This window comes from Geotrypetes seraphini, chromosome 11 (genome assembly GCF_902459505.1).
Source record: "Geotrypetes seraphini chromosome 11, aGeoSer1.1, whole genome shotgun sequence".
Classification (NCBI taxonomy): domain Eukaryota; kingdom Metazoa; phylum Chordata; class Amphibia; order Gymnophiona; family Dermophiidae; genus Geotrypetes; species Geotrypetes seraphini.
In genome coordinates this window covers 39174644-39201798 of record NC_047094.1, presented here as the reverse complement: position 1 = coordinate 39201798, position 27155 = coordinate 39174644, and the positions used below count along the sequence as shown (strand labels likewise).

Genomic DNA, 27155 nt, shown 5'->3' with positions numbered 1-27155 from the left:
CTAACACTATTCCTGCCATGTGTGACTGCAGTATTCTGCTAGCATGAATTTTCTGTGTAGCATTCTGTAATAGTTTGGCTTATTTAGTTTTCTCGATAGTGGAGGGGAAATTTGTGAAGGGGAGACAGGGGTTTTGTTGATCCTTACTCTGTATTATTTGTGTTTATAAAATGATAATTGTACAGAATATTGTTTCTTTTTATATTTCAATAAAATAAGTTCAATATAAAATCATAACTATTTGAGGCTTCTGCGGATGGGATCAGATGGTTTGTAGGGACGGGGCAGAGAAGGGGACCGTACTCACGGGGACAGGGTGGAGACGGGGGGCCGAGCTCGCAGTGACGGGACGGGGACCGAGCTCATGGGGATTAGGGCCAAACTCGCAGGGATGGGGCGGAAACGGGGGCCTAACTTGCAGGGACGGGGATTGAGCTTGCAGGGACCGAGCTTGCGGAGACAGGGACTGAGCTCGCGGAGACCAAGCTCACAGGGATGGGGCAGAAATAAGGACCGAGCTTGTGGGGACAAATGTTTTCCCTGTGTCATTCTATAGTTTACATTCAGGTATTGAAGCATATTTCCCTATCTGCCCTAGTGGGCTCACACTCTTATCTAATGTGCCTGGGGCAATGGGAGATTAAGTAACTTGCACAAGGTTACAAGGAGCAGCCTGGACAAAAAATTGAGAAAGGAAAAATTAGATCTTACCTGCTAGTTTTCTTTCTTTAAGTCATTTCTTGATGAATCCAAATATGTGAGATCAATGTTTATACCTGTGCAGCCCAGGTCTGATAGAGATAGACTAGGTGGGGCCTGCTACACATATGGAGGCCTGTGGGCTCAGCCACCTTTCTGCCCCAGGCTACACTCTGCTTCTTCAGCTTCCCCTCTTCAATAGGGGATAGAATTTGCATGTCGCTACAGTATCCCAGAGATCTCGAAACCCAGCAGTGCTATTCTGGCCTGTCCAACACTGGAGCATTGCTCTGTTTTTACCATTTAATGCACACAGCAGTCTACAGCACTTGCTCTCCTCCCTTTTGCATGCACATACATTACTGGCTACCAAACGAGGGACACGCAGTCCTGGAGAGAATCTAATTTTCTCCAACCTCCAGACAGCAGTCAAAACAAAATCACTTGCAACAAAGTGCAATCTTTTGTCTTACCTTTTTGACAGTCTGCTACTTCCTGTGCCCCAGCCAGACACTCAAGTATCCTTTCCTAGAGAAAGTGGGGGGAGGACCCAAGGCACAGATACCCCCTATAACCTATAGACAAAAGAGGAGGGGGTAGAAGACCTGGAATATGGGGTGTGATACCCCTGGGCAATAAAAAGAACCCTAATAACTTCATTTTAATTTCTGCTTTTCAAGGGCATCCCCACTGGCCATCATAAGAGCATAAGAATAGCCCTACTGGGTCAGACCAATGGTCCATCAAGCCCACTAGCCCATTCTCACGGTGGCTAACCCAGTTCACTAATACCTGGCCAAAACCCAAAGAGTAGCAATATTCCATGCTACCGATACAGGGCAAGTAGTGGCTTCCCCCATGTCTTTCTCAATAAGACTATGGACTTTTCCTCCAGGAACTTGTCCAAACTTTTCTTAAAACCAGCTACACTAAACGATCTTACCACATCCTCTGGCTATGCATTCCAGAGTTTAACTATTCTCTGAGAGGAAAAAAAAAATGCCTACCTGGGCTGCACAGGTACACACACTGATCCCATGCATTTGGACTGGTCTAGAGGGATTCTAAGGAAGTTAGCTTTTAACTGAAAACCCAAATTCCTGATCCAGCTGTAAGTAAAATCAGAAGCCCTATTTATAGCCCACAGTGTACATGGCCTGTTCATCTGAGCACATGAAGTCTCAAGAAAACAGTATAATTAACAGAAAAGATTGATACAATATTTTTGCTAAAACACCCTATTTTGGTGTTTCACTGCACTGTTGCCATGGACTGGTGGAAGAAAAAACTTGCCAGATCAGAAAGTTTTTGGAGTTTCAAATTTTATAGATGGAAAAGAGGGGGGTGGGGAGGGGAGTTGAGATTTGAAAAACTGTCTTTCTGTGGTTACAATCAAAAGCAGTTCACATATTACATCCAGGTACTTCTTTTGTAGATTTAAGGAGGGAGATCTTGCTTCACGAAATCATCATGGAGTTTCTCCAGGATCACTCAGTACCATTTCAACACATGCTCATATTCTGGGACAGGACCAGCATGTCACAAAAGTAATTCTTCACTAAGTGCCAAAACTGTTCCACAGACTCCTCTCTCCTGTGCTCACTAAAAAAGGTCCAAGTGAGAAGTTACCATTCTGTGGTAACAAGAGCAATCTTTGCTTGCTAAAAATTTGTGTGGCTAAGTTTGACGGGTCCCAAGGAAGACAGCAGCACCAACTATAGCTTTGGTATTGGGAGTACTAATGGCACCAACAATAACAAATTTGTACATTATGGCTTCTGGTACTAGGTAAGCTACAGTTTTCCTTTCTCAGACCTACAGCGTAATAGCCTCCAGCCTCCTTTTCTTGGAGATGTGTTTTCTGCAATTATTTTCTATGGCACACTAGTAGGACTGGAGTAGTCTCTGTTATCCCCATTGGCCATGAGCCTGTGGTCTACCAGAACCATTTCAATCATTTCCCTTTATATTTTTCTACAACTGGAGGGATGCAGAGCTTCTATCTTGTAAATCCTGAACTATTAGGTTATAGGCAATATACAGTACAAGAACAAAAGGTTGATGGCACATCCGTAATCAACATCTTCCAGCTGCAAATGCACTTTTCCAAACTACTGATTGTGTTTACCATGGCAAAAAGTACTATGTAAGTTAGTCAGTTTAAAAAAAAGGGTGAAAAATTTAAATAAATACTCAAGGCATACTAATGGGACTGAGGGATGGCAGGAAAACAAATGGAACAAAAAAATGGAGAAAAAAAGACTTCTCTCTTAATGCCTAATATTCAGAACACACAATAGAACCAAATCCATTCTGTAGTTCAAATTAAGACCAAAGAGACCTGTGATAGTGGTTATATAGGAATTCCCTCGCATGGCCAGAAAAAACATCCAGGTTTCTATGAGCTCAGATTTAATCTGTGTTGATACTGCCAATGACATCACCTACTTGTGTGACAAATTCATCCTGTTTCTCAACAGAAAATCTCTTTTTCTCTGATATAATCACGATTAGTAGTACACTGCACTATACAATGCTTCATCCACAAACAGAAATGAAGTTTACCTCTATTCGAAAGGTCCGGCTTGTTGCAGGGGATAAACACTCTAACAGTTCATCTTCTTGATGGACTCCAATTATTTTGTAGCTTACAATTTCTAGCAGCCTTCAAAAGTACAAACATACCAAAATTAAAAATAATCTTGGTAGATTTTTCATTTTGCAATACACTAACATGCACCTGTTATGGCTAAGATTTATAAACTTACCAGCAACACTTTGTTTGCACTGTTTTCCTACCCAAAGACAGTACTATTAGGACTAAAAGTAGTCTCATGACTTCTCCTCTGGTGCTCTTATCTTAGCTGGTCAACTGTTACGATTACTCCCACCACCCGCAAAAAGAATCAAGAGAAAATACATATTGAATGAACAGCCAAATGATACAGTGGCTGTGGTGTTAAAGGCAGCACAATCAATCCACAGTTTAAACATTAACAGCTATGATTTGCTGCATCCCAAGAGCTGTGTGATAGAGAACTGTAACAGAGGTATGAGCTATACTCCACAGATCAATCAAAGTTAGCATAAGTAACAAAATTCACTGTGGAAGTTTGTGTGTCTCTTACCTCTAAGTAGGCAGGGCTGTATGTGATACAGCTGAAAATTCTGCTTGCTGGTTCATACAGAGAGCATATTTACTCCTGTAGAAGGTGTTATCTGAATTAATTTATTTAGTCATTTATTTAGCCTGTCCTCCCAAAGGAGCCCAGAATTCATAGTATGGGTAGGACATACTTTAGTGAGAAATACAGAGTTTATGGCATTTACAGTATAGACAAAGGGTTTTAGATTTCAGTATTTACAGTGTGGACATAACATACAGTAGCTTTTCTTAGCAAGTGAGTGCATCTTTGTTTGAGAATGTGGTACTAATTATGGTTATATTTGCGGTGGCAAGCAAGTTTTAGTGAGATTCTGTTTGGTGTATTTGGTGGTGTCTTTGCGATCAATCCATCAGGGATGTGGACGCGGGTCATCAAGGAGCTGGGTTTGTAAAGAGGAAGGTTTTCACGGCTTTTCTGAAGTTCCAAAGACTGTCTAGAGATCTAATGGAGGGGGGATGGTGTTCCATAATTTAGGTAAGTAATGAGAATAAGAACGTCTTCTGGCTGTTTCAGACTTGAGTGAATGGCCAGGTGGCAAGATCAGCCGTTTTTCTGTTTGGGATCTTAGTGATCTGTTGGGGAAATAAATTTGTAGTTTTGATGCGATGTAGTTTGGTGTCATCTTGTGGAAAGTCTTGAAGGCTAATATCAAGGCTTTAAAAGCGCATCGTTTTTCGATAGGCAGCCAGTGCATGGAAATTAGTGCAGGGATGACGTGGTCGTGGAAGCCCAGGTTTTTAGGAGTCAGATTTGGCGTTTTGTACCCCTTGGAGATTGGAGAGTGTTTTTGCTGGTAGGCCCAATAGTAGAGCGTTGCAGTAATCTAGGCGGGATAATACAAATGCATATAGTAGCTGGGCAAAATCGCTTTCTGAAAAATAGGCGTGGATGCACTTTAGTTTTGTTTTTTTTTATAATTCTTTATTCATTTTTAAACTTTCAGCAAGTGCACAATATAAGTAATACATAGATTTACTAACATCACTTGATAAATCTATCAAGATCATAACAAAGGTATATATATCTAAACCCTTCTTCCCCCCTCCCTTTCCATACAATTATTTAATTGAATCAATCTTTGTCATATTTCTTTTTTACATTTTTCTTTTTTTTTTTTTTTCATTTATATAAACCCTCCCCTTTCCCTTCCAATCATAAATAATGTTAAGAAAATGGTGTTTATTCATTACAAAACAATTTCAATGGCCCCCATATTTCATTAAACCTTTTATAATTTCCATTTTGTATTGCTATTGAACGTTCCATTCTATATATGTGACATAGTGAATTCCTCCAGAAATTAAAATTAAGTCTTGTGTGATCTTTCCAATTTGTAGTAATATGTTGCATGGCAACTCCTGTCATAATCAATAAAAGTTTGTTATTACTTGCCGATATCTGACTCTTTTTCCTCATAGATATGCCAAATATCACAGTATCATAAGTTAATGCTACAGGATTATCTAATAAAGAATTTATTTGATCCCAGATTGTATGGAATTAGTTAGTTTTTTTTATTTGTGCATTTCGGTGTTGACCTAGGGCAGGGGTAGGCAATTCCGGTCCTCGAGAGCCGGAGCCAGGTCAGGTTTTCAGGATATCCACAATGATTATGTATGAGATGGATTAGCATGCACTGCCTCCTTGAGATGCAAATCTATCTCATGCATATTTATTATGGATATCCTGAAAACCTGTCCTGGCTCCAGCTCTCGAGGACTGGAATTGCCTACCCCTGACCTAGGGGAAGATAAAGCTGTATGTCGTCTGCATACGAGTGGATTTTGATTTGGTATTTTTCTGCGATGTCGAGTACTGATTTGACGTTGAAGAGGAGTGGGGATAGTAATGCACCCTGGGGCACTCCGTAGCAGAGATTTTTTGGTTCTGATAAGGAGGATTCCAGTAGTATATTCTGAGACCTTTCATTCAAGAATGAGGAGAACCATGCCAGTGCGACATCATGGATTCCGATCGAGTGTAGTCTGGATAGGAGAAGTGAGTGATCGATAGTATCAAAGGCTGCACTTAGGTATAGTAGGACCAGCAGTTCTTTCCCCTCATCAAGGATTTTCCAGCAGTCATCTACAATGTCTAGAAGCACCGTCTCTGTGCTATGATGCTTCCTGAATCCTGATTGGAATTTGGAGAGGGTGGTGTTTGTTTCTATGAAGTCTCAGTTGGGTGAGTACTATCTTTTCTAGTATTTTTAAGACAAATGGGAGATTTGAGACTGGTCTATAGCTGCTTGGATTGTCTGGGTCCATGGTGGTTTTGGGGTTTTTTTATGGAGTGGTCTTACTAAAGCAGATTTCCAGCTCTGTGGTATTTCGCCCGATTGTAGGGACTTGTTGATTAGAGGTAAGATGGAGTTCAGGAAGGATTCATTGGTAGCTAGAAGTGTGGTGGATGGGCATGAGTCCAGGATTGAGGTTGTAGGGTGTAAGGAGATTATTGTACTTTTTAGGCCATCAATGGAAACTGGTTGGAAGCTGTTTAGAGTTTTTATTTTGTATAGCTTGTTGTTTAGTATAGTTTTCGGGATGTTTGGCAGAGCTTTGGCTTCTAAGTCTAAGGATTCTCATATCTTTGATATCTTGTCGTGGAAGAAGTTTAAGAGGGATTCACTGTCTAAGTTTGATTTTTGGGCGGTGCAAGCCTTGGGATGAGGTGAACAAGTTTTTCGAAAGTGAAAAGTTGGCCTTTGATCTGTTTGGGATTTTGGATATTAGGTTTGTGAAGTATGCCTTTTTTGTTTCTCACATGTGGATGCATCCATTGAACTCGGTACGGACAGGCATAAAAGTATACTGTCACTTTAAACTTTAAGACCGCCCTTAATGCATATGTGTGCTGGTGCCTTCCCGCCCGACATTGGTTTGTGGGATCATCAGTTCAGTAATAAATCTAAAAAGCTAACTAGGGGAGGTGGGAGGGTTGTGAGAATATCTGCCTACAATCCTCGGATAACACCTGCTACAGGATAAGCAGGCAGCATATTCTCACATGTGGGAGCTACCAGGATCATGTTTCTGAGAAGAGGGTTGTTGACAACTACCATGAGCCTGGTGAAACCAAAAGGGTTGGAGAGAAGTCACTATCTAAGTGGAAAATAAATTTTGTAGAACTGCTTGGCCGAACAGACTATGCCATCTGGAATGATTCGCCAAACAGTAGTGGGATGTGAAGGTATGATTTGAGGATGATCTGCTTTACAGATGTCCTCAATGGGAGTGGAACGGAGATGGGTTACAGAAGTCACCATTGCTTGAACTTTATGTGCAATGACAAGGCCTTTAAGCCTTAGCCCAGCCTGAGCACAGCAAGTGAGATACAGTCTGCCAGCCCCATAGAGATGGTTCTCTTGATGACAGGAGCATCAAATCTGTTAGGATCCAATGACAGGAATAGTCGAGTGAAAGTTCTGTGAGGTTTGGTCTGATCCAAGTAATAAGCAAGAGCACATTTATAGTCCAATGCGTGGATTGCTGCTTCAGCAGGGTAAGAAAGTGGTCTTGGAAAGAAGACAGGGAGAACTATATGAGGACCAACTGAAATGTTTCTGGCCTGACCAAGAAAGAGCAAGATTAGCATCACAATTCTATAACTGTCCAGCAATGGCATTGACAAACATCTACAGCTAGATTTTCAAGTTGACTGATGTCTAGTTTTTGTCTTGTCAGCCTTTTGAAATGAACTGCTCCACTTTATAAAAAAATAGACAAAATAAGAGTATTGCGCCATAATAAAATTCCTTCAGTTGAAGGAAAAATTACCTACCAAAATTAAATCTAAGTTAATCATAATGTATGGTGATGCATCTCCATTTTCAACTGTGAAAGTGTGGGCTGTTGAGTTTAAATGTGGCCAGACAAGCACTGTTGATGAATGCCACTCTGGCTGTCCAAAAACAGCAACAACAGATGAAAGTTCACCAAATTGTGATGGAAGATCATCGATTGACTCTAAATGAGATAGCAGAGACTCTTGGCATTTCATCAGAAGGTGTACACACCATCCTACATGAATATTTAGGCATAAGGAATTTGAGTGTGCAACGAGTGCTGCATTTGCAAACCATCAACAAAAAACAAGCTTAATTGGACATTTCAGAAATATGTTTTGAGCGTTTTAAGTGCAATGAGAACAACTTTTTGAGGCGTTTTGCGACTGTGGATGAGATTTGAGTTCTTCACTATACTCCTGAGACAAGACAACAATCTAAACCATAGACTACAAAGAGTTGAAGACTCCGAAGAAAGCAAAAATGGTTGTGTTGGTTGGAAAGGGGATGGTGACCATCTTTTGAGATTTCCATGGGATTATTTATTTTTTTATTGACTATCTGGAAAAGGGAAAAAACCCCCATTAATGGTGAATACTATGTTGGCTTATTACAATGCCTAAGCACCAAAATTAAGATGAAACATTATCATCTGGTCAAGAACAACATTCTCTTCAATTAGTACAACATGTTGACTCACACATCAGCAATTGCGATATCGAAATTGCATGAATAGCAGTTCAAATTAATTCCTCATCTACTGTACACTCCGGATTTGGTCACTACTTTCTGCTTCCAAACCTGAAAAATGACTGTTTGGGAAGAAATATCCTTTTGATTCTGCTGTAAATTTCCAGTTTAGACATTTTGTATTTGACTGAAGGCACGAAAGTCTGGAAAAACGGAGCAAGTGTATTGAGTTAAAAGGAGACTACGTTGAAAAATAAATTTCATTTTCCCCCCCAAAATGTTTTCTTCTTGATTAGACCAGAAACTTTTCAATTAACCCTTGTAAAATGGTTTAGATGAAATTCTGAAATGACCTTTGAGAGGATCTTTAGATGTTTGTGAAGAACCACCCTGTCATAGTAGAATGTTGTATAGGGTGGATCCAATACAAGTGCTTGAACTTCACCGACTCAATGTGGAGATCTAAGAGATATGAGGAAGATTACCTTCCAAGTGAGATGCTTGAAAGATGAAGTTGAGAGTGGTTTAAATGAAGGCTTCATCAGAGTGGAAAGTTTAACATTAAGGTCCCAAGCAACAGGAGGAGGCTTGTGAGGTGACTTGGTACGGTAAATGCATTTCATAAATCTGGAAATCAAAGGATGTACACATAATGGCTATTTGTCCAGTGTGTATGAAAAGCACTAATAGAACAGAGATGATCTCTGACTGAAGTAGTTTTGAGACCAAAGTTGGAAAGGTATAGAAGGTAGTCTAGAACCGATGGGAGAGGACAAGTGATTGGATCTAGCGAGTGGAAATCACGCCACACTCTGAAGTGAGTCCACTTGAAAAAAATAGCAGTGCTGCATGTAAAGTATTCTAGAAGCTTCAACGAAGGCTCACACTGGTGCTGATAGTGCAAAAGAATCTTTTCAGTGTGAGATACCATGCTGTGAGTACTAATGAATTGGGATGAAGGAGAGAACGCTTGTTCTGTTCGCAATGACGGAAAGATCTGAAGAGTGATGGGTTCCTGTGATGGGTTGTAGGAGGAAAGGGAACTACAGTTGATATGACCACCGAGATTTTATGAGAATCATGGTGGCTTGCTCTTGGCGAAGTTTGAGTAGTCTTCCCGACTAGAGGAATTGGAGGGAAAGCAAAAAAATTTGCCTCGCCAGTCAAGAAACAACTCCAGACGATTGGGCATGTAGCATCTGGAACAGAAGAGTGGAAGTTTCTGGTTGTGGGGGGAAGCAAAGAGGTTTAATTCCAGAGTCCCCCAATCCAAGAATATCTGTTATAAGATGGTCGAGTTGAGTGACCACTCGTGAGGTTGAAAGAGTCTGCTCAACTTGTCTGCTAAAATGTTTTGTTTTCCTGCTAGGTATACTGCCTTGAGGAATATGTTGTGAGAAATTGCCCAGAACCAGATTTGTATGGCATGTTTGCAAAGTGAGTGAAACCCTGTGCCTTCTTGTTTGTTCACGTAGAACATGGTGATTAGCATGTTCAAATGAGGACTACTTAATTGAGGTGATCCTGGAATGTTGTAGAGAGCATTGCAAACTACTCAAAGTTCCAAGAGATTAATGTGGAGAATTTTCTCACGAGGAGTCCCCAACCGAGCATGAAGGCATTCGTTGTTAGTATTTTCTGATAAGGTGGAATGTGAAAAAGGCCTCTGGAAAGATTGGTTGTTAGCATCCAGCACTAGAGGGGCTGATAAAGGACTGAGGTCACTTGTATTTGTTGGAAAAGCATGTTTGTGGCTTGAAACCATTGGGTCGAGAGGAACCACTTAGGTTCTCTGTGATGTAGCCAGGCAAATGGAGCCACGTGAACTCTAGATGCCACATGGCCTAAGAGACGTAACATTAGATGTGCAGAGATGTGTGGGAGAGAGTAGACCTTTTGACAGATGTGAGTCAGGGTGTTGAGTCTGTTATGGTAGAAAGACTCGAGCTTGAGATGTATCTAGGAAAGCTCCAATGAATTCTAAGGTTTAAGTGGATTGAAGGTACGATTTCTGGTAGTAGACTGCAAATCCCGGAAGACAAATTGTGGAATTGATGGCCTGGTGAGCCTGTTGCAATGATTAACCAGTCATCTAGGTAAGGGAACACATGAAGTCCGGATGAGTGGAGGGTTGCAGCTACTATCCCCAAGTATTTTGTGAATACTCTTTGTGCCGACGCCAGCCCAGATGGTAGTACTTTGTATTGGAAGTGGCATGTCCCCACTCAAAAGCAGAGAAATTTCCTGTGGGCAGATAAGATGGAAATATGGGTGCATGCTTCCTTGAGATCTAGAGAACAGAGTCAGTCATTCTCCAATAGTGGAAACAGGGTTCCCAGAGAGACCATGCAAAACTTTTCCTTCACTAAGTATTTGTTGAGAGCACAGAGATCCGGAACTGGATGGAGACCTCTGTACTTTTTTGGTAACAGGAAATATTTGAAGCAGAACCCTCAACCCCTCTCCTGCAAGGGAACTTGTTCTATAGTATTTAGATGAAGGACTGAGAGCTCTTGGTGAATGAGGGTCTTTTGAAGGGCGTTGAAAAGAGACTATTTTGGAGGTTGTTTCAGAGGTTTTTGCTGTAAATGAAGGGCACAGCCCTGACTCATCACTTAAAGGACCCAGTGATCTGTTATGAGGGTCCATCGATGGAAAAGTGGTGGAGACAATCTCCTATGGGAAGAGTGAGATAGAGAGAGAGAGAGACGCTGTTTGGATTGAGGCTGAGTTTTCTTCTGTCTTTTGTTGTCTGAGATGTCTCTGATTTGTTGTTCAAGAGCATGTAGAAGGTTGATTATACCTCCACTTAAGAGTAATAAGAGGAGCATTCGGAAATATTAGGTTTGAGACTTGAGGATTGAGACTCTGTAAACTTGGAAGTTGACATAGTGCTCATGCAGTCATTATGTGTTTTGATCTTGTGTGTTGCCTCTTCTTTACAATCTCCAAAAAGATCATCGCTTATACATGCTGGTCAAATGTTAGTAAGATTAAAGATTCTCCAAAGGTATATATACTGCTCAAAAGATGACTTTTCTTGTATTAAGTGCTTTCATACAGAATGTCATGTAGAAATTGCACTTCAGGATTCTGTTAGTGAGCATGGAACCTTGGAATACTATTCTTCTAAAGTTCTCCTAGGTTTTGCCTTTTCTGCCTTGTGGAATACTTGCACAAGTTCTGCTACTGTTTGCTCACTTTAAGGCAAACTGTACAACCAAAGACTGGTGTTGTAATTGTAGTCTGTCAAACCCTGGACAAAGAATATATGCTGTAAAAAAGTATCCAGTTTGTGTAGAGCCACTGGGATAGAGATTCCCAGTTTGTGTAGAGCCACTGGGATAGAGATTCCCAGTTTTTAAATAAGGCATCTTTCACAAGATTATGAAGTGGAACTATTAAGCAGTCTTTAGTCCACTTCTTGTAGCCTAGAGCTTCCATGAGTTCTGCTCGAAGCTCTGCCTCGGACTCCAGGTTGATAAGAACCGCTTCTCCCATCTGTCTGATAAAATTGGTAAATGACAGACTTTCAGGAGGTGACCTTTGACAAGGAAGTGGCGGAAATGAATCAGAAGGAATTCCATAACACTCATCTGCAAACAAATCTGAATAGTCACTGGAAGAGTGTAGTGTCAAGTCTGAGTCATATGCCTCAAAATCCCACCTTGTAGAAATAGATTGAGGTGAGCATTGAGAATGAGATGGCAAATGTTGAGGGTGGTATGCTGTGCTCTCTGGAAGAGGAAGCATGTGACCTTGGTATCCTCGATTTAGAAAAGAATATAAGAATTGCCATACTGGGACAGACTGAAGGTCCATCAAGCCAAGTATCCTGTTTCTAACAGTGGCCAATCCAAGTTCCAAATACCTAGCTAGATCCCAAGTAATAAAACAGATTTTATGTGGAATGATAGAATAAGTAGTGGATTTCCCCAAGCCAGCTCAATAATTGCCTAAGGACATCCCTTTTAGGAATTTATCCAAACCTTTTTTAAACCCCACTAAGCTGATTTCACTACATTCTCCGGCTACAAATTCCAGAGTTTAATTAAACATTGTGTGAAGAAATATTTTCTCCGGTTTGTTTTAAATCTACTACTTAGTAGCTTCATCACATGCCCCCTAGTCCTAATTGGAAATAGTGAACAAGCAATTCACATCTACCCTTTCCACTCCACTCAGTATTTTATAGACCTCTTATCATATCACCCAGAGATGTCTCTCTTCTCCAAGCTGAAGAGCTTTCCTCATTGGGAAGTTGTCCCATTCCTTTTATCATTTTCTTCGCCCTTCTCTATACCATTTCTAATTCTGCTATATCTTTTTTGAGACACGGCAAACAGCACTGCGCATAGTATTCGAGGTGCGGCCGTACAATAGAGTGATACAAGAGCATTATAACATTTTCATCTTTGTTTTTCATTCCTTTTCTGATAATCCTTAATATCCTATTTGTTTTCTTAGTTGCTACTGCGCATTGAGCTAAGAATTTCAATATATTCGACGACACCTAGATCCTTTTCCTGGGCAGTGACTCCTAACACAGAACCCAGCATCACTTTGCACTTGCTCACATTAAACGTCATCTGCCATTTTGACGCCAAGTCTCCCAGTCAAGGTCCTATTGCAATTTTTCACAATCCTCTCGTGATTTAACAACTGTCTCATCAGCAAATTTAACCCCTATTTTATTAACACATAGTATGGGTTTTAGCGCTGGCAGCGGTGGTAACTGCTCCGACGATCATAGAATTCCTATGAGCACTGGAACACTTACTGCCGCTGCTAAAAACCACGCTATGCGTTAGTAAAAGAGGGAGGTTAATTATCTCACTAGTTATTCCCATCTCTAGATCATTGATGAATGTTAAAAAGCAGCGGTCCCACTATTTATGTCCATCAATAATACCTCTCCTGATTTAAAAATTGTTATAGTCCCTAAATAAGCTCTGGTCAATGAAGAATCATTAAAGTCACTGAAAACAGTTTCAAAATATTTAAATTACTAGTAAAGGAGGAAAAAAACCTCAGATCCCCGTACGCAGCAAGTCCAAGAACGGAGCAGGCATACTAGAAAGGGAAACAGTTAAAAAAACCTCCTACTTGAGCAATATCAATACAAGTGTCCACCCTATAAACACTTTGGATACTTAAAGGTGAAATAAAGTGACAAGTTAGTCCTCGAATCACGTAATAGAAAAAAAAAACAAGAAACTTATCTTGCTCAAGTAATTGTCAAAAAGTTCAATCTCTGTATGATGTGTCAAGCCTGATGAATCTCCGATTCACTGCTGCTGTGTCTCTGGTCCACTGCCGATGATGGCTAGCTGGTATTTTGCCCATAGGCTGCATCAAGGCAAGAGACTCACTCCTGAAAAAGTGTGCGCAGATGGCTATAGCCAAGCCCTATGCCTTGCTTCTTCTCCCTACTGTCTCCAATCAGCGCCCAGGAGAAGACGAGAGGGAAGGTATGCACCAAAGCTTCCTGGAATGATGTGCCTGTGCCATTCTACTATTTTCAGTGACTTGATGATTCTTCATTGACCAGAGCTTATTTATGGAATATAACAATTTTTAAATTGGGAGAAGTATTATTGGTGGACATTATGGTTTCATTCATTCAGTTTTCTATACCATTCTCCCAAGGAAGCTCAGAATGGTTTACATGAATTTATTCAGGTACTCATGCATTTTCCCTGTCTGTCTCGGTGGGCTCACAATCTATCTAATGTACCTGGGGCAATGGGGGGTCACATTGTCCCACTGACTGTGTCCATATTACATTACATTAGTGATTTTTATTCCGCTTGTACTGGATGGAAGGAGGGATAAAGAAAAATGACATATGCTGGATGGGGGAAGAAGACAGAGTTAGTGAGATAATGGAGGGGTGAAGGAAAGGGGTGGCATGCTTTTGGTAGACACAGTGAAAAGAGGGACACTGAGGACTGCATAGTAAGAAAGAATTTAATTTAGACAGAGGCAGAAAATAAAGAAGGAAGATCAGAGAAGGAAAGGGAAGAGAGAGAGGAGAGAGAGATGCCAGAGAACGGGGGAGACAGAGATATCAGATCTGAGCGGAGGAAATGAAAAGAGAGAGATGCTAAAAACCACAGGGGGGAGGGAAAGAGAGATGAAAGGAGAAAGATGCCAGACCATGAGGGGACAGAGGGAAGAAGAATGGATGCCAGACCAAAGGAGGGGGGTCTATAGGAGAGATGGCAGGGGGAAACTGTTTCTGGAAGGGGCAGACAGATCAAGAAAGGATTGGACAATTTCCTGATGGAAAAGGGGATAGAAGGGTATAGATATACAGTCCAGATCCTGGACCTGTTGGGCCACCGCGTGTGCGGACTGCTGGGCACGATGGACCTCTGGTCTGACCCAGCGGAGGCACTGCTTATGTTCTTATGTTCTCTTTGACCTGCATACAATATAGTGAACCCTTCTATTTACCCTTCTCCATTGAGAATATTCACTATTTAAATTTACTCTGTTTTCTGTCTTTCAACCAGTTCTTAATCCTCCTATCCCATCCCTTACTAATTTCCTCAGAAGTCTTTCATGAGGTACTTTGTAAAATGCCTTTTGAAAATCCAAATACACGATATCAACTGACTCACCTTTCTGCACATATTCATTCACCCCTTCAAAGAAATGTAGATTGGTGAGGCAAGATTTCCCTTGACTAAATCCATGCTTAGGTATATGCTCAACATTGTGAACTATGTCTCAACAGATTGCATGGGTGTTGCTCGGATTGGGCTGAAACTGGGCCATACAGGGTGTGACTGCAGCAATCCAGGACAAAATGAGCAGATGAAGAAATGTTTTCAGAGATTAGGAAAGCTGGAGAATTAGGCAACATTATAACAATGGGCGATTTCAATTAACCCTATGTATTTAGGAGAAAGAGTAAGTTTTCAAACACAAAATCTTTACCAGTCTCTTACTCAAAACAACAAAATCAGAAGTCCAATACCAACTAGAGTGAACTGCTATTGAAAAAAATCTACTGGGTGGGAGATTAAGGCCTCAGCTGGCCTTCATAGATCACAAAAAAAACCCTCCCAAACCCCTACCAATTCTGATCACATATAATTATGCTTAAGGAATTATTTCACATCTAAGTCTCTTCAATCCAATGAAGTTAAATATAGCACTATGCACCCTTTTGCTAGCTAAACACTGATCCTGATGCTTTAAAAATAAAAAATGCCGCTCATTCAATATGTGTATCTCACAAAACCCAATCGGGAAGAATAGAAAAGTCGCTACAAAGAAAAAATTCTTCCTACATTGTATAGTATATTAGATCACTGGAGATATAAATACCAGAGTATAAATTTAAATCTTAATATAAATTTAAATTTTGTGATGGGTCCTCAGTTTACACAACTCGCTTCAGGGCTAGCCTGTAATATCTTCACGGTATTGCGGTATATAAGCTGTTATTATTATTATTAATATCGAGTTGAGAGTTGTGTTAACCCAAACGGGTTATTCGAGCATGAAAAATCCCTGGACCCAATTTAAATAGTGAATAACATGCAAAAAAACACAGCCAAAAATAAATCACCACTCATCTCTCTAATTACTAATGTGCAATATATTATTGCAACGAAAATCCAAAAATCAATTTAGAAGTTCAGCTTCCAAATGTATCCTCCTCTGATATCCAAAGTTGATAAGTAAAGCAGTTCATAAAGACAAACAAGCAGGTACTTATCTTGTAACACTGCAGTGCCATTTTTCATTTCAGTTTCTACTGCCTTGTGACTTATTTTGCTCTCCTCTTCACTTTCACCAGTTCAGTGCTACTGCTCCAGAGGAAGGAGGAGTGATCCTCCAAAAAGGAGCCCTGTAGAGATTCATTATTGCAGCAAGAACGATGGATTAAATGCGATTTCATCGATGAATTCATGTTGCAAGAAAAGTACCTGCTTGTTTGTCTTTATGAACTGCTTTACTTATCAACTTTGGATATCAGAGGAGGATATATTTGGAAGCTGAACCTCTAAATTTATTTTTGGGCTTTTGTAGCAATTATATATTACACATTAGTATATTAGAGAGATGAGCGGTGATTTATTTTTGGCTGTGTGATTTTGCACGTTATTCACTATTTAAATTGGGTCCAGGGATGTTTCATGCTCGAATAACCCGTTTGGGTTAACACAACTCTCAACTCGATATTACAGGCTGGGCCTGATAATCGAGTTGTGTAAACTGAGGACCCATCACAAAATTTAAATTTATATTAACATTTAAATTTATCTCCAGTGATCTCCTAAAATACTATACAACGTAGGAAGAATTTTTTCTTTGTAGCACATTCGATATGGGCATTTAAACCTTACGAAGTCACCATGTCAAGCTCAAATATCCAATGTTGTTCGTGCTGTAGAAGCCGCCATTGCCAATCACCATGCCATGGAGATGCCAATATTTATTCCAGCGCTAAACATTTTAAAGTGCTGAAATCATGGCAAAACTGAAAACAGTGTGCAACAAGTGGCTTCTCCATTCGTTTAGTGTTCACATGTGATCGATGTTCTAACATCCGCTCCTTTAACATACGTGTAGTCTGCCCCACATACAATAGGGGTCTTGGGCACCAGTCCAGGTAAACTACCCCCTCTGAAATACATGATGTATCTTGTCTCAAAGCATATGTTTTCTTCGTCCTTGGATGACAAAACTATCTCCACCACATACCGAACAGTGTACACAGGCTCTGTGACCACACACACACACTTTACTTACTGTCCTTTGTGACCATAGCATACTAGGGCTAAGCAGGTCTCCCAAGCTTTAATTATGCTCAAAGGAAAACAAAAACTTCACATCTTTCAGACATGAATGCGTTTTTAGCAATGCAAATGTGGTCAAATGGCCCGTTGTAACTGTGCTGAAAGTCTGGATATTTAAGCTTGACATGATGACTCCTCAAGATTTAAATGCCCATATTGAATGGGCTGACCTACTGTTAGTGATCAGTAACTTGTCACAAAAATCATCGGTAGTACCTGAAGATTGGAGGGTGGCCAATGTTACGCTGATTTTTAAAAAGGGTTCCAGAGGAGACCAGGGAAAGTACAGACCAGTAAGCCTGACTTCAGTGCAAGGCAAAATGGTGGAAACAATTATAAAAAATAAAATTGTGTAACACAGACAAATATTTAATGAGACAGAGTCAGCATGGGTTCATCTAAGGGAGATCTTGCCTCATCAATTTGCTTGACTTCTTTGAAGGGGTGAACAAACATAAGGATAAAGTGAACCGGTTGATGTACTGTATTTTGATTTTCAGAAAGCTTTTGACAAAGCTCCTCAGAAAATTAAAGAATCATAGGATAGATGGCAAAGTTCAGTTGTGGATTAGATAGAAAACAGAGGGTAGGGTTAAATGATCATTTTTTCTCAATGGAGGAGAGTAAATAGTGGAGTGCCGCAGGGATCTGTACTGGGACAGGTGCAATTTAACTTATTTATAAATGATCTGGAAATTGGAATGAGTGAGGTGATTAAAATTTGCAGATGACACTAAACTGTTCAAAGCTGTTAAAATGCATGCAGATTGTGAAAAATTGCAGACAGAACTTAGGAACTTGGAAGACTGGGTGCCCAAGTGGCAGATGAAATTTAATGTGGACAAATGCAAAGTGATGCACATTGGGAAGAATAATCACAGTTACCAGATGCTTGAATCCACCTTGGGAGTTAGCGCCCAAGAAAAAGATCTGGGTGTCATTGTAGACAATACGATGAAACCTTTTGTCCAATGTGTGGTGGCGGCGGCTAAAAAAGTAAACAAGATGCTAGGAATTATTTTTAAAAAAGGGATGGTTGACAAGACTAAAGATATAATGCCTCTGTATCGCTCCATGGTACGACCTCACCTGGAGTAGTGCATTCAATTCTGGTCTCCTTATCTCAAGAAAGATATAGTGGCTCTAGAAAAGGTTCAAAGAAGAGCGACCAAGATGATAAAGGGAATGGAACTCCTCTCATATGAAGAAAGACTAAAAAGGTTAGGGCTCCTCAGCTTGGAAAAGAGAAGGCTGAGGGGAGATATGATTGAAGCCTACAAAATCCTGAGTGGAGTAGAACGGGTACAAGTGAATTGATTTTTCACTCCGTGAAAAATTACAAGGACTAGGGGACACTCAATGAAGTTACAGGGAAATACTTTTAAAACCAAAGGAGGAAATATTTTTTCATTCAGAGAATAGTTAAGCTCTGGAACACATTACCAGAGGTTGTGGTAAGAGCAGATAGTGTGGCTGGTTTTAAGAAAGATTTGGACAATTCCCTGGAGGAAAAGTCCATAGTCTGTTATTGAGAAAGGCATGGGGGAAGCCACTGCTTGCTCTGGATTAGTAGCATTAAATGTTGCTACTCTTTGGGATTTTGCCAGGTACTGGTGACCTGGATTGGTCACAGCGATGACAGTACTGGGCTTGATGGATCATTGGTCAGACCCAGTAGGCTATTCTTATGTTCTTAGTTTTTTTCTGTAACAGCATTCAACATTGTTCTTGCAGAGATTTTGCCAGTACTGATATTGGCAAGGGTACTTTAGAAGTTGGCTGTGTTGGGTGTTGAGGCACGCCTTAGAGGAGACACCAAATGTAGCAGTAGTGATCTGGCACTGATGCTTTGATGCTTAGAATGCATCAATGGAGAGGACGCTTGAGACTTTGCTGATGAATGCTTTGAGGGGGAGTTATGTTTATGCTTCTTAGCATTGTTACGAGGTTCCCTCAATGATGGAAGCACCGACGACGAAGAGGTGGAATGGATGGTCGATGCAGTTGGTGCTGGTGTTGATGCTGGAGTAAGTCATGGCTGTGCATGGAGGAAGGAGTGGCCTAGTGGTTAGAGCTACAGCCTCAGCAGCTTGAGGTTGTGGGGTCAAATCCCATGTTGCTCCTTGTTACCCCGGGCAAGTCACTCAATCCTCTATTGCCTCAGGTATATTAGATAAGATTGTGAGCCTGCCAGGACAGATAGGGAAAATGCTTCAGTACCTGATTGTAAACCGCTTAGATAACCTTGATAGAAGGTATATAAATACCTAGAATAAATTAAATAAAAATAAATCAGTACTGGAGTCTCCAACCATGCTCGATGTTTCCGAAGTTGTACTGAAAAGTTTCTCAAATTGTAACTACCTGGCTTTAAACGACCACTTCTGCACATGAGAAAAGAGTGTGCATGAAATGTCTCGATGGTTGGAACCTAGGCACTAAACACAACAATTTATGTGGGTCTGTACCTGATATGGTCTCTTTAACATCGAGTTCACCACTTGAAGCTGCTAGGAAACTTGGACATCGATGGAAAAACTGCTAACGCGAGGTCAAAGGACTCTATGGAATGCTGAAAAAATGTTGATGCTCCTGGCCTAAAAACAGGCTGAACAGAGCCTGAAGGTCCAAAATGTGAACCTGGTGAAAAAATGAACATTTTTTTAACTGGATGGCATGGAAAGAAAATAAAACTATGACTAAAAGAAAAGAAAAAAAATGACAGGAAGACAGAAAAAATAGAAAAAAATTGACATGCATAGACTCAATCACAGCTTCTTAGCTCTTTAGAAAACGGAAAACTCATGGTCTTGCAAGCCAATGTTGGGCGGTAAGGCACCAGCACGAGTGGTATGAGTGGTCTTAAAGTTTTAAAGTGACAGTATACTTTTTGACTGTCCATGCCGGGTTCTGCAGATGATATTACTTATATGACTGGAGGGTGGCCAACCTAACGTCAATTTTTAAAAAGGGTTCCAGATGTGATCCAGGAAATTATAGACCAGTGAGTCTAACACTGGTGCCAGGCAAAATAGTAGAGAATATTAAAAAGAACAAAATGACAGAACATATACCTAAGCATGGTTTAATGACAGAAAGCCAACATGGATTTAGTCAAGGGAAATCTTGCCTCACTAATATACATTTTTTTAAGGGGTGAATAAACATGTGGATAAAGGTGAGCTAGTTGATATTGTCTCATATTATGGATTAAGAACTGGTTGAAAAGACAGAAAACAGAGTAGGCTTAAATGGTCAATATTCTCAATGGAGATAGGTAAATAGTGTGGTTCTCCAGGGGTCTGTGCTGGGACTGCTACTTTTTAACATTTATCAATGATCTAGAGATGGTAATAACTAGTAAGCTAATTACATTTGCTGATGACACAAAGTTGTTAAACTGCAAAAGGACCTTGACTGGGAGACTGGGCGTCAAAATGGCAGATGACGTTTAATGTGAGGAAGTGCAAAGTGATGCATGTAGGAAAGAGGAGCCTGAAAGCAATGTTACTTACCGTAACAGTTGTTATCCAGGGACAGCAGGCAGCTATTCTCACTAGTGGGTGATGTCATCAGACAGAGCCCCGGTACGGACGTCTCACAAGCACGTGTTGCTTGTAGAAACTTAAAGTTTCTAGATGCCCGCACCGCGCATGCGCCGGTGCCTTCCTACCCGGAGATCCGGGCGTGTCTCCTCAGTTCAGGTAGCTAGCCTGAGAAGCCAACCCAGGGGAGGTGGGTGGGACGTGAGAATAGCTGCCTGCTGTCCCTGGATAACAACTGTTACGGTAAGTAACATTGCTTTATCCCAGGACAAGCAGGCAGGTATTCTCACTAGTGGGTGACCTCCAAGCTAACCTCAGTGGGATGGAGGGGGAGTTGGCGACTTAAGAGAATAAATTTTTCAATACTGTTTGGCCAAACTGTCCATCCCGTCTGGAGAGGGTATCCAGACAATAATGTGAGGTGAATGTGTGAACCGAGGACCAGGTGGCAGCCTTGCAAATTTCCTCGATTGGTGTTGATCTGAGGAATGCTACTGAGGCTGCCATTGCTCTGACCTTATGGGCTGTGACCTTACAAGGAAGTGATAATCCAGCCTGGGCATAGCAGAAAGAGATACAAGCCGCCATCCAATTAGAGATGGTGCGCTTTGATACGGGTCTTCCCAACTTGTTAGGGTCGAAGGAGACAAAAAGTTGAGGAGTGGTTCTGTGTGGCTTGGTGCGATCCAGGTAGAAAGCCAAGGCACGTTTACAGTCTAGAGTGTGAAGGGCCGATTCTCCGTGGTGAGAATGAGGCTTAGGGAAGAATACTGGAAGTACAATGGATTGGTTGAGATGAAATTCGGAGACCACCTTAGGCAGGAATTTCGGGTGAGTGCGGAGGACCACCTTGTCATGGTGGAATACTGTGAATGGTGGGTCCGCCATCAATGCCTGGAGTTCGCTGACTCTGCGAGCGGACGTAAGGGCTACAAGGAAAAGCACTTTCCAGGTGAGATACTTCAGAGGGGCCCTGTTGAGTGGTTCAAACGGGGGCTTCATGAGATGGGAAAGGACTACATTGAGGTCCCAAACTACTGGGGGTGGTTTGAGAGGAGGGTTAACATGGAAGAGTCCTTTCATAAATCTGGCGACCACCGGATGGGCCGAGAGGGGTTTCCCTTGTAGGGGCTGGTGGAACGCCGCAATAGCGCTCAGGTGGACTCGTATGGATGTGGACTTGAGCCCAGATTGAGATAGGTGTAGGAGATAGTCCAGCACGGAGGACAAGGAAGCTCGCTGAGGTTCCTTTGACTTAGAAACGCACCATGAGGAGAATCTGGTCCATTTCTGGGAGTAGCATTGTCGAGTGGCGGGCTTCCTGGAAGCTTCCAAGACCTCCCTCACTTCTTGTGAGAATTGGTGAGGGGTTACGTTGAGAGGAACCAAGCTGTCAGGTGGAGAGACTGCAGGTTGGGATGAAGTAGTGATCCTTGATGTTGAGTAAGTAGTGAAGGAAACACTGGAAGTGGTACTGGTTCCCTGCTGCTGAGTTGAAGTAGGAGGGAGAACCAAGGTTGTCTGGGCCACCGAGGAGCTATTAGAATCATGGTGGCCCGTTCGAGTTTCAGCTTGACCAGAGTCTTCTGGATCAGCGGGAATGGTGGGAACGCATATAGAAATCGTTTCCCCCAGTTCAGTAGAAAAGCATCTGCCTCGAGGCGGTGAGAGGTGTAGATCCTGGAGCAAAACTGAGGCAGTTTGGCGTTGTGGGGAGCCGCAAAGAGGTCTATCTGAGGCGTCCCCCATTGCGTGAAGATTTGGTGAAGGGGGCTGGAATGGAGAGTCCATTCGTGCGGTTGTAGCAGACGGCTTAGTTTGTCTGCTAAGACGTTGTTCTCCCCCTGGATGTATACTGCTCTGAGTAGGGTGTTGTGGCGTACCGCCCAGTCCCAGACTCGTAGAGCTTCCTGGCAAAGGAGGGCCGAGCCCGTGCCTCCTTGCTTGTTGATATAATACATGGCGGCCTGATTGTCTGTGCGAATGAGGATTACCATGTCGTGGAGTAGGTGTTGGAAAGCTTGGAGCGCATTGAAGATGGCTCTGAGTTCCAGTAGATTGATTTGGTGTAGTCTTTCCGCACTGGTCCAGAATCCTTGGGTGCGGAGACCCTCCAGGTGGGCCCCCCATGCGTAATTCGACGAATCGGTTGTGAGAACTTTCTGATGGGGGGGAGAGTGCATCAGCAAACCTCTGGATAGATTCGAAGAGGTCATCCACCAAAGTAGAGACTGCCGAAGAGCAGGTGTGACTAAGATGCGTTTGGATAGTGGATCGGACGTCTGATTCCACTGTGATGCCAGGGTCCACTGGGGGATCCTGAGGTGGAGTCTGGCAAAGGGTGTCACATGTACTGTGGAGGCCATATGGCCCAGGAGCACCATCAGTTGTCTCGCCGGTAGGGTTTGGCGAGTAGACACCGACTGGCAGAGATGAAGAAGAGACTCCATGCGTTGCCGAGGCAGGAATGCTCGGAGTCGGGTGGTGTCCAGGACCGCTCCGATGAAGGGGAGGGACTGGGTGGGTTGTAGATGAGACTTGGAGAAGTTGATCTCGAAGCCCAAATTCTGGAGGAAGTAGGTTGTAGCCAAGGCCGCCGAAGTGACCTCTGGGGCTGACGGGGCCTTGATGAGCCAGTCGTCGAGGTATGGGAACACCTGTAGACCCCTGTCCCGGAGTGCTGCGGCCACTACCACCAGGCACTTTGTGAAGACTCTGGGGGATGAAGATAGGCCGAATGGTAGCACTCGATACTGTAGGTGCAGATTTCCCACCCGAAATCTGAGGAACTTTCGGGAGGCCGGGTGAATGGGGATGTGAGTGTAGGCCTCCTTGAGATCCAGGGAGCATAACCAGTCGTTCTGCTCGAGGAGGGGGTATAGAGAAGCCAAAGTCAACATGCGAAACTTCTCTTTGACCAGGAACTTGTTGAGGGCCCGAAGGTCTAAAATGGGTCGCAGGTCGCCCGTTTTCTTCGGGACGAGGAAGTACCGGGAGTAAAACCCTCGGTTCAATTGGTCTGACGGGACCGGCTCGACAGCCCGAAGCTGAAGTAAGGTTTGGACTTCCTGAAGAAGAAGGGCGGTCTGCGTCGAGCTTGAATTATACTCTCTTGGAGGATGGTCCGGGGGGACCCGGTGGAATTGAAGAGAGTATCCTTCTCTTATGATGGTGAGGACCCATAGGTCCGTGGTTATGGCCTCCCATCGATGGTAAAAAAGATGGAGGCGGCCCCCTATGGGAGAGGCCGAGGTTATGCTCCCGGGGGGGGCGTCAAAAGGGCTGGGGAGCCTTAGGTACAGCCGGTGGCTGAGGTTTTTGCTGAGACTTCTGGGGAGGTTGTCTCTTCGCAGGCTGTCTTGCAGCAGGCGTTTGTCTGGGCATGTAACGCCGCTGGTAAATCAGGGGTGGCCTGGAAGGTCGAGACTGTTGAGGTTTGGGTTTGGGCCGCAGGATGGATTGAAAGGATTTTTCATGATCCGACAGCTTCTTGGTAACAGTTTCGATAGACTCATCGAACAGGTCAGCTCCAGCACATGGTACGTTGGCGAGTCTGTCCTGTAGGTTGGAATCCATATCGATGGTACGGAGCCATGCCAGGCGACGCATAGCTACCGCGCTTGCGGCGGCGCGTGCCGAGAGTTCGAATGCATCGAAGGAGGATTGCATCAGCTGGAGGCGTAATTGGGAGAGGGAGGCTACCACTTCCTCGAACTCGAATCGAGCTTGGTTGTCTATGAACGGAGTGAACTTGCGGAGCACCGGCAAGAAGAACTCCAGATAGGAAGAGAAAAAGAAGTTGTAGTTTAGCACCCGTGACGCCATCATGGAGTTTTGGTAGAATTTTCTACCAAATTTGTCCATTGTTCTCCCCTCTCGGCCCGGCGGTACAGAGGCGTAGACCTGGGAGGGATGAGAGCGTTTAAGGGAGGACTCGACCAGTAGGGATTGGTGGGAGAGTTGAGGGCCCTCGAACCCTTTATGGTGCACGATGCGGTATCGAGCATCGAGTTTGCTGGGGATCGCCGGTATGGAATACGGTGTTTCGAAGCACTGCATGAAGGTCTGGTCCAGTAATTTATGCAAGGGGAGCCGAAGCGACTCCGTTGGAGGGTTAGGTAAATGCATGGTGTCCAGATACTCTTTGGAGTATCGGGAGCCCGTGTCAAGGGTCACATCCAGATCATCCGCCATTTGTCGGAGGAATGATGAGAAGGACAATTGTTCCGCCAGCGTCGGTCTGTGGGACGGGCTGGAGGAGGAGGAGGAGGAGGCCTCCAGGTCCGTGGACATCGGGGAGTGACAAGGAGAATCGGGTACCGGTGTCTCCTCGTACTCCGGGCCCCTCGGGGGGGACACCTCTGATGAGGAGTATCCCCTACGTTGCAGTTTTTTCTGCGGTGACACCTCCGAATGGCGTGAGGAGTGCCAGGATGAGTGTCTCGATCGATGCCCGTCTCGGTGGCGGGACGGGGATCGGGATCGTCTGTGCATCGCATGGTCTCCCGAGGCCCCCAAGTGGATAGGGCTGGAAGCAGTGGATCGCAACTGGGTTTGCGATGCGGGTTCTTGCGATGCTACCCAAGTCTGGTAAGGAGTACGGAAGAAGTCTTCCTGACTATGCCCAGGGCTTCGAGTATCGATCGGAGGTCTGGTCCCATGTTGGCGCGGAGGCGTAATGGGTTCTAATGGCGGCATATCGGTAAGCGAGGCTTGCCGCGCGGGCATCGCCGCCCTCCCCCGTTCGTCCTCGTCGGTTGTCGAGGTCGAACGGTGTGGGGGAGGGGGCGGACCGCCCCTTTGGACCGGTACCGGGAGGTCACCCTGTATGGCAGCGATGAGCCCGGGTCCGATGGTCTGCATGAGCTCAACGAATTGAGCTTCCAGCACGGACCGTAGCGAAGCCGATAAGGAGGGATCCGCACCGAAAGGGGGTCCTCCTGCACGGACATCGCGCTCCTTCGAGGCCGAGTGCTTCTGCTTAGTAGCTTTCGGCACTTTGATGACCATTGGTGGCACTGTGGAAGGAAGAGGTACCTGAACCGAGGAGACCGGGGCAGGCACCGACGTCGAGCTCGTGGATGGTGTCGGGGTGAGCGATGCCGGTTTCACCACACTCGATGCAGGAGGGGTCGATGCCGGTTTCGCCCGAACCGGGGAGGTATCAGATGAAGTGGAGGCTGAGGGATCCTTAGCTGCGTCCATCTTGAACATCGATTCCCACAATAGGCAACGCCGCTTGAATGAGCGTACCGTAAGGGTAGAGCAAGGCCTGCATGATTTCGGGATGTGGTCAGGGCCCAAACACTGCAAACAGCGCCAGTGAGGGTCCGTGAGTGAAATCGCGCGTTGGCACTTGCTGCACTTTTTAAACCCGGTGATTGGCCGGGACATAGGCCGGAAAATCTCCGCCGCGAGGTCGAAGCCAGTGGGCCTGAGCCACGTGGCCGGCCCGTTCGACCCGCCGGAGGAAATAATCTTCTTTTTTTTTTTTTTTTTTACTGAAAAAGAAAAGAACTGTTAACTGTAATTAAAAGAAAGCGAAAACGCGGACAAGGAAGGCAAATTTAACTGAATTCAGCTAGCGCATGAAGAAGTTGAACTTCTCAGCTCCGCGGAAAAGAAAGAACTGAGGAGACACGCCCGGATCTCCGGGTAGGAAGGCACCGGCGCATGCGCGGTGCGGGCATCTAGAAACTTTAAGTTTCTACAAGCAACACGTGCTTGTGAGACGTCCGTACCGGGGCTCTGTCTGATGACATCACCCACTAGTGAGAATACCTGCCTGCTTGTCCTGGGATAACTATAGCTACATGATGCAGGGTTCCACGTTAGGAGTCACTGCCCAGGAAAAGGATCTACGTGTCATCATTTAGGATACGTTGAAACTCGCAGCTCGATGTGCGGCAGCAGCTAAGAAAGCAAATAGAATGTTAAGAATTACAGGAAAGGAATGGAAAACAAAAATAAAAATGTTATAATGCCCTTGTATCACTCTATAGTATGGCCACACCACGAATACTGTGTGCAATTCTGGTCGCCCTATCTCAAAAAACATATAGTGGAATTAAAAGAGGTACAGAGAAGGGTGACGAAAATGATAAAAAGGATGGAACGACTTCCCTATGAAGAAAGGCTAAAGCAGCTAGGGCTCTTTAGTTTGGAGAAGAGACGGCTCAGGGATGATATGATAGAGGTCTATTAAATACTGAGTGGGGTGGAAAGGATAGATTTGAATCGCTTGTTTATTCTTTCCAAAAATACGAGGTCTAGGAGGCATGCGAAGTAGTTACTAAGTAGTAGATTGAAAAAAAAAAACGGAGAAAATATTTCTTCACACAACGGGTAATTACTCAAATTTGTTGCCAGAAAATGTGGTGAAATCAGTTAGCTTAGCAGGTTTTAAAAAAGGTTTGGATAATTTCCTAAAGGGGAAGTCCATAAGCTATTATTG

At 43.5% G+C, this 27155-nt stretch overlaps 1 protein-coding gene across 2 annotated transcripts in view; it reads right to left on the bottom strand.

The window, feature by feature from the left end:
• The window catches only part of USP7 (ubiquitin specific peptidase 7), a 396159-nt gene that overhangs the window by 25001 nt on the left and 344003 nt on the right, over window positions 1-27155 (bottom strand). For both annotated transcript variants that reach the window (XM_033962812.1, XM_033962811.1), the window contains exon 27: window positions 3265-3364. In XM_033962812.1, coding sequence (XP_033818703.1) covers window positions 3265-3364 — 100 coding nt within the window. The remainder of the gene's footprint in view (window positions 1-3264; window positions 3365-27155) is intronic.